Source organism: Lactuca virosa, chromosome 4 (genome assembly GCF_052849685.1).
Source record: "Lactuca virosa cultivar CGN04683 chromosome 4, Lactuca_virosa_CGN04683_v6, whole genome shotgun sequence".
NCBI lineage: Eukaryota > Viridiplantae > Streptophyta > Magnoliopsida > Asterales > Asteraceae > Lactuca > Lactuca virosa.
In genome coordinates, this window is record NC_136429.1 from 5142971 (window position 1) to 5151409 (window position 8439).

General features: G+C 41.6%; 1 protein-coding gene across 1 annotated transcript; it reads left to right on the plus strand.

The window, feature by feature from the left end:
* Window positions 1-265: 265 nt before the first annotated feature.
* Window positions 266-1734, plus strand: LOC145169210 (F-box protein At1g67340-like). Its single transcript, XM_079087778.1, has 3 exons — window positions 266-556; window positions 647-809; window positions 900-1734. The coding sequence occupies exons 1-3, from the start codon at window positions 297-299 to the stop codon at window positions 1599-1601; spliced, it is 1125 nt and encodes a 374-aa protein (XP_078943904.1). The 5' UTR covers window positions 266-296; the 3' UTR covers window positions 1602-1734.
* The last annotated feature ends 6705 nt before the right edge of the window (window positions 1735-8439 follow it).

Sequence of the window (8439 nt, forward strand, 5' to 3'; positions counted from 1 at the left end):
TGATGTAAATTTTTAGACATTTATATTAATATATTAAATAACACAAAAAATTAAACATTAAATGAGATTGGTAAGATGACGATCATGTCCTTAACGAGTTATTTTTGATCCAACGCTCCATTATTAGTTCTCGGGTTCTCGGGAAACTTTAAGATCTCAACCGATCTCAACCCTATATATATATATATATATATATATATATATATATATATATATATATATATATATATATATATATATATATATATATATATTTTGAGAGAGAGAGAGAGAGAGAGAAAAGGAGGAGGAAAGGAATGAGAACCAGACGAGGAATTTGTTATACGGAGATCGATAACTTGTGCTACCATAAGAGAAAAACAGATGGCAATTTCGCCGGAGCACCGATGATAACGAACAGAAAAAGGCTCAAGTCTTCGTCCGGATTACCGGTGGTAGTTCATTCCAGTCAGTGTGATTTCTTGGACACGCTTCCCGACGATATCGTTTTATGCATCCTTTCCAAGCTTGGCTCTACCGCTGGTTGTGCTGCAGATTTCTTCGGCGTTTTATCAACGTATGATCTGAAATGTGAAAAAAAATCATACCGTTGTTTTTGAATTTGATTTTATAACTGATTGTGGCCAATTGTATGTATGTTTAACAGATGCAAGAGATTAAACGGATTAGGGCTTCATTCACTTGTATTGTCGAAGCTTTCAACAAATTGTTTTGCCGTTAAAGCTAAAAATTGGTCGGAATCTTCTCACCGATTTCTTAAAGGGTGTTCCGATGCCGGTAATGCAGAAGCTTCTTACACACTCGGCATGGTGAGTTTAAATTCTTCTAAGATAAAGAAAGGAAAGTGGACATTTATTACAAGTGTTAACCGGAAGTTTCTGAATTTTTTCTTGTTACAGATTACTTTCTACTGTTTGCAAAATCGGGGTAGCGGAGCGTCGTTCATGGCCAAAGCCGCGATTCGGTCACACGCACCGGCACTGTACTCACTTGCTGTGATTCAGTTCAACGGCAGCGGAGGATCAAAGAACGATAAGGACTTGCGAGCCGGAGTTGCTCTATGTGCTCGTTCGGCGTTTCTCGGCCACATCGACGCTCTCCGGGAACTCGGACATTGCCTGCAAGACGGTTATGGGGTGAGCAAGAATGTCGCCGAAGGAAGGCGATTATTGATTCAAGCAAACACCCGTGAGCTAGCCGCCGTGTTCTCAACCACTCCGTCGTTGTTTTCTGGCAAACGCCAGAAATGGAACCTAGTAGGCTCGGGGTGCCCGTTACTAAGTGATTTCGGATGTAATGTTCCGGCTCCTGAATCTCACCCTGCGAACCGTTTTCTCGGCGAATGGTTCTCAGAGAAGCCACCGACTCCGGAGCTGAGGTTATGCTCGCACGGCGGTTGCGGTCGGCCGGAGACGAGGAAGCACGAGTTTAGACGGTGTTCGGTGTGTGGAGATGTGAACTACTGCTCTCGCGCGTGTCAAGCACTCGACTGGAAATTGCGTCATAAGACGACGTGTAGAGAAGCTGTAGATGTAAATGGTGGCGAAATTAACGGCAACATGAATGAAAATAATATCATTGAGATGGTTGTTGAGAGTTGAGAGACCGACCGGCGATGATAGATACCGTAATTTTGACTGTAACGGTTCTTCACTCTAGAATATGAAAACGTGTGCCGGAATTTATTATTCCGGCAAGTTAAATGTTATATAATTATATCTTAGCTGCTAATAATTAGAATATTTTTGTTTGAAATAAATAATTACAGCAAAAGTAATAATTTGACAGGTAATAAAGTAACTAGTAAATTTGGTGAAAAAAAAAAAATCTAACATTGTTAAAACAAAAAACAATAATAAATATAATATTAAATTCTATGAACTTTTATGGTAATAAATATTTAGATTGTTATGGTTGTGTTGTTTAAAATATTTGTTTGAGATAAATTATGCGTTACTAAAATGAAATAGGAATGATACTGAATTAATTCGATCATCAAATCCAGCCAAATAAAACCATATGTGGAAAGCACTAAATATTTTATTTCGTCCATTTGACACATTTGACAAGCCCTTTCTAATCCTGATCAGATATGTTAATGTTACATGTCTTTTCTTAAATAGTTTGAAAATAGCACCTTAAGGTACCTATGAATATGCAACTTTTCTTATGTTTCCCATTAACATGGTATAATAAATCACAATAATTTTTTAATGAATTTTGATGTTTATTGACCTGTCAAAACACTCGGTGGTGTCCTTTTAATCATTTCGGGGTTTGTTTAATTTTTTGGGGATTGTAAATATGTAAATTTTATTTAAAGAGGGGGTTGAAGGGAGCCACTATATTAAAAGATGGAGATAAATAGTAATCTTGATTCTTGACACAAATAAAAGACACTATTTGTGGGTACGATTGCACTTTTTTCTTTTTCTTTTCATTATTATTTTCTTTTTTTAAAAGATAAAGAAAAATCAAATCAAAAGGCACAATAAGAATGTAATATGCATATATGTGATGATGGTCTAATTTCCACCCATTTATAGCCACATATATTCTGAGTTAAGGATAATGCAACCTCATCTGATACGGCTAAGGATATTATTTGTAACACTTGAAATATAGGAAATAACATCTTCAAAACTCCAATATAAATATTGGAATCTAACTGATACTTATCAAAATATATTTTCAATGTTCATTATTACAACAAACCATGTTTAAACGGGTGTTATCAATCCTACCCAGCAACTAGAGGATACATACCACTTTTTTGTTGGGTTTTGACGGTGAAAAGGGAAAATTATGGTTTTTAAGAATCTTACAATGACTTCACACCTAAATTATAAACTTTCACTTGCCGAATGTTACCATTTAATTGGTCATTCGATCTACATCTTTCATGTTCTAATTAAGCTTTTAACAACATTGATTTGTTGATGTGGGGTGTATTCTTCGGCTGCTTGTAAGTCAAATATATAATGCCTTATGATCTGGAGGCCTCGCTAAACATGATTTGATATGACATGGGAGAATGTTATATATTTAAACATTCATTGCAATAGTAGTAAAATTAATGTCAGTGGAAGATATACTGTATTTTTGTATCCTATCCAAAGAGGTGGATGTGGGACAAAGCCGATTGTTCGTTTGTACACAAGAGGTGAAGGTCATCATCATACGCATCGTTACAATACATTACAATCCAGTCTCACTCCATCCAATCCTATCGACGTGTAACAAATATAACCTATAAGTACAAAACACATATCCTGGGGAACAATTTGTACATCACGTCAATATAAATTAAATTTTATTTCGTTTTGCATAACAAATCCATGTGATAAAGAACTAACTACCCATTTATTGTAATTATTAGAGATTGAACAATCATCAGGTCATCCAAAGTAGATGTATGTCAAATCTATAGTTAGTATGTGTGAAAATAAGTAATTCAGACATATCAGGTGGATGGAATTACATTTCTATTGTTCATCTCGTATTTAATTTAAAGGGTAAATAGCATAAAAAACACTCGGTTTACACCAAAATTCTAATTTGACACTGTGTTTTTTTTTTGTCTCAAATTTGACACTGTGTTTTCCAATTTGTTATAATTCTGACCACTTGACCGGTCAACCAGGTTACATGCTGACGTGGCATGATGATGTGTCGGTTTTGATGACGTGGCATGCTGACATGATATGCTGACGTGTCAAAATTGAAAATTTTTTTTCCACAAAAAACACTAAGTTTTCATTTTTTTTCGATTTTGACACTAAATTTAATTTTTTCTTTCAATTTTGACACTATGTTTTTTTGTTCCAAATCGAACATCATTTATCAAATTTTGTTCAATGTGTTTAATGTAATTAGATTTTTTTTATTACAAATTACTTTATAACTGTCATAACATCTATACACAATATAAAAAGCTACCTTTAGTGACGAAAAAAATAACGTCGCAATTGATGCCTAACATCGTCTCTAATACCTTCAGCGACGACAAGTTGTCGCAAAAGGTATGCTGCTATTAACACGTAGCTAATACTCAAAAATCATCGCAATTAGTGTCGTCTCTAATAGCCGGCGTCGCTAAAAGCCCGTGTCGGCGCTATTAGTGTCGTCTCTATTAATTTTTTGGCACTGGTTGGAGTTTTTTTTTCCTACCAAGCTTCCCGGAGGCAGGCATCGTTGCAATTGGTGTCGATCGTCGCAAAAGCTTTCGCTGCTGATTCTTTTATTATTATTATTATAATATATATATATATATATATATATATATATATACACAATTTAAATATGATATTAGTTTATATATTATAAACTGCAGAATTTACAAAAAATACAGAAATCATAATCTACATTACATAAAAACATCAAATAACATAAAACAGTACATACCACATTACATAAAATATCAAATTTACCACATTACATAAACGATTTAATAAACAAGAAATACTAGTTAATCACATCCATAAATTATCTAATAATTCCAAAATAACACACTACTACAAAAAAGCTTATAGAACCCGGTTATTTCAATTAGATAACCCGGTTTTGAACCGGGTCCTAAAGCCAGCGAGACCTATGTGAAAAAAGGAATAAAACCCAGTTTTAAAACCGGCTCCTATCTAACACAAAAGAACCCGGTTTTTCATAAAACCGGGACATATAAGAGGAACATAACGCTCAATATTTGGTCATATATGAAGATTAGGACGCGGTCCAACCATACAACCGGGTGATAAAGGATCTCACAGTCGTAATCATTCACCACATCTAACCACCGACGCCGCCTCATGTTCAGATTCGGCTGATCCATGAGGTACCTCAAACTCTTGTGGTCCGTGTAGATAGTACACCAGACTCCGTAGAGGTAATGCCGCCAAATCTTGAGGGCGAGCACCACCGCCCCCAATTCCAAATCATGCGTCGGGTAGTTAGCCTCGTGAGGCTTCAACTGTCTTGAGGCATAAGCTATCACATGCCCCCGCTGCATCAATACTGCTCCCATACCTGTGATCGAAGCGTCACAGTAGACTACAAAGTCATCTACTCCCTCTGGCACGGTGAGAATCGGCGCCTCGCACAGTCGCTGCCTGAGCGTCTCAAAGGCTGTCTGCTGCTCAGGACCCCAACAAAGCACCACCGACTTTTTGGTCAGTCAGGTCAGCGGAACTGCTATCTTGGAGAAATCCTGGATGAATTTCCTGTAGTACCGTCCCAATCCCAGGATGCTCCGAATCTCGGATGGAGACCTCGGGACCTCCCACTACATCACGGCCTCAATCTTGGCCGGATCTACTAATATACCCTTCTGGTTGACAAGGTGCCCCAGAAACTGTACCTCGCGCAACCAGAACTCACACTTGGAGAACTTTGCGAAAATTCTCTCCCTCCTCAAGGTCTCGAGCACCTCCCTCAGGTGTTCCTCATGCTGCTCCTCAGTCTTGGAATAAACCAAGATATCATCAATGAATACTATCACAGACCGATCCAGCATCGGTCTGTACACGCGGTTCATGAGATCCATGAATGCGGCTGGAGCATTAGTGAGCCCAAACGGCATCACCACAAACTCATAATGACCATAGCGGGTCCTAAAAGCGGTCTTCTGCACATCATCATCTCTGACACGCATTTGGTGATACCCGAACCGCAGATCAATCTTGGAAAACCAAGATGCTCCCTGAAGCTGGTCGAACAAATCGTCTATCCTCGGGAGTGGGTAACGGTTCTTCACCGTTACCTTATTCAGCTCCCGGTAATCAATGCACATACGGTGCGACCCGTCCTTCTTCTTCACAAACAGGATCAGGGCTCCCCATGGTGAACTGCTTGGCCTGATAAAAGCCTTGTCTAGCAGCTCCTGCAGCCGCGTAGACAACTCCTGCATCTCGGGAGGAGCCAAACAATATGGTGCCTTGGCTATCGGAGCTGCACCAGGGACCAGGTCAATCCGGAACTCAACCTGTCTCTCCGGAGGTATCCTAGGAAAATCCTCCGGGAATACGTCCGGATACTCTCGCACCAATGGAACATCGTCGACTGTCGTCTTACCCTTACCCCGGGTATCCATAACATACGCGACATATCCTAGACAGCGCAAAATGTGACGTCTCGCTCTCGCTGCAGAACATAAAACTGGTCCGCGCTGTGGCCTCTCGCCCTGAATCACTAACTCTCCTCCACTGAGAGTGCGAACTCTAACCGACTGCTGCTCACAATCTATCACTGCCCCATTGGGGCTCAACCAGTCCATACCTACTATAACTTTGTTCCCTTGAAGGGGAATAGGAACCAAATCCAGTGAGAACTGCTCATCAAATAATCGCAAAGTACATCCTCTATGAACTCTCATGACCCTAACGGTCCTGTCATCAGCTATCTCGACGTCGAGTGGACAATCCAGCTCCCCTGGATCTCTGCTAAATCGCTTGCTAAGCGCGAGCGACACAAATGATCGGGTAGCCCCCAAATCAAATAATACCATAGCTGAGATGCCGTTCACTAAGAACGACCCCGTCACCACGTCAGGAGCTGCTCGTGCCTCCTCTGCAGTAAGCTGAAAAGCCCTGCTCCGCGCCGTAGGCGCCTCAGCCCGGCCCTGACGGCCATCTGTAATCCTCAAGGTGGCAGGAGAAGGTGCTGCCACCTTCCCAGCTGCTGCTAAGCTCGGGCACTGGGACCGCTTGTGTCCCCTCTGATTGCACTGAAAGAAAATCAGGTCTGATGCTGGTGTGGTGGTGGTAGTAGCTGTACAATCTCGGCTCATGTGACCTGTTCGGCCGCACTTGTAGCAGCCCGAACTCCTTGACTTGCACGCCCCCTCGTGCATCCTGCCGTATTTGCCACAACGACCGTAGCTCTGCTGGCTCCGAGATCTATGATCTGATACCTTGGGCCTCTTGCCCGAACCTCCTGACTGAACTCCCTCTGACTTCTTCTTCCTCTCCATCTCTAAATCCAACTCCCTCTCTCGAGCCCTCGCTATCATATCCTCCAGCGTCTTACAGCTGGATCGGCTCACAAACTGGCGGATATCACTCCGCAACATCTCGTGATATAGGGGCCTTTTTCATCTCCTCGTCCGCCACATACTGCGGAACAAGAAGGGCCCTCTCCCTAAACTTGGCGGTAATCTCCGCCACAGTCTCCGTCGTCTACTGAAGGTCCTGAAACTCCCTAGCAAGCTGCTGCACCTCAATAACAAGTGCGAACTCGGCTCTGAACCTGGTCGTGAAATCACTCCAGGTCATGGCATCAAATACAGTGTCATCTCCAATGGCTCTCCCGACCTCCTCCCACCAATCTCGTGCCCTATCCTTCAGAAGACAGGATGTTAATCTGACCTTGTCCCCCTCGGGACATTTGCTGGTACGGAACGCGTGGGCGACATCTGCCAACCATCTGGTACTCGCAATGGGGTCCCGAGCCCCATGGTAGTCGGGAGCTCCACAAGCTCTGAACTCCCTGAAGGTCAATGTGCGTGTTCCCATCATGGCCGCTATCTCAGTACGGAACATGCTCAGCTTCTCGTCCAGAAGCTCTAAGATACCCTCCTTGACCGACCCAAAAATCACAGGAGTCTGGTCTAGTATGCTGCGTGTGACCTCCAAGGAGATAAACTCCCTGGTCTGCTCATCTAACTGCCCGGCTCCAAAGCCTGAGCCCGATCCCTCTCCTGCACCTGAGCTACCCACTGCTGGTCTAGAGCGCAAAACCACCATTCTGAAACACATCATAATAAACATCAGAATACTAATATAACTGGAGGGATCATATACACTACTAGTTCACTGGTCTTATCTCAGCTTTCCTTGATTCGAGTATGGATCCTCTGCTTTCAGTAGTACGGACCCATACTACCTTCCACATCTATCCGTACTTTCCTCAAGAACTACCTCGACTCCACCAAGTCCCTTCTACTACTACTACTGCTGATCTCATACTAACTCTTCCTAGGCTTTCCCTAGGGTAATCACCAACCCACTCTTCGCCATCAGCTGCATAAGAAGTCCCTGCTTTCTTTCACTAACTAGCTCGCGAATACTATTACATAGTACTCATACTAGATAATTCTTCGAATGAGAGGTCCTACTCTACAACGGTTGGACTCAGACAAGAGTTGTGAAACAGAGCTAGACTTAACCTTCTGAAATTATTTAGTCCTTACAATACGCAACGTAACATATTCGTTTACTACTTAGTGAGAGATAACCGAGACTCCTAAAAGCACAAAGCAAGCAGCATTCGAGCATCGAGTACACATAATCAAACATATACTACTCTGGCTATTATACTGACTAATCTGTACTAGCATGCAGTTCTCATAAAGCTGAACACATATAACAGGCACATAAGGCATCCTTCCTAGATCCTTAGTCCTAATCTAGCATGTTGTTCTAATAAAGTTGATAATCGTAACATAGC

What these genes read in the sequence shown, in the direction of transcription:
- LOC145169210 (XM_079087778.1), top strand. Translation starts at nt 297, where the DNA reads ATGAGAACCAGACGAGGAATTTGTTATACGGAGATCGATAACTTGTGC. An exon ending in TTCTTCGGCGTTTTATCAAC is followed by an intron (nt 557 to 646) that starts GTATGATCTGAA and finishes TATGTTTAACAG; the next exon opens with ATGCAAGAGATTAAACGGAT. An exon ending in CTTCTTACACACTCGGCATG is followed by an intron (nt 810 to 899) that starts GTGAGTTTAAAT and finishes TTCTTGTTACAG; the next exon opens with ATTACTTTCTACTGTTTGCA.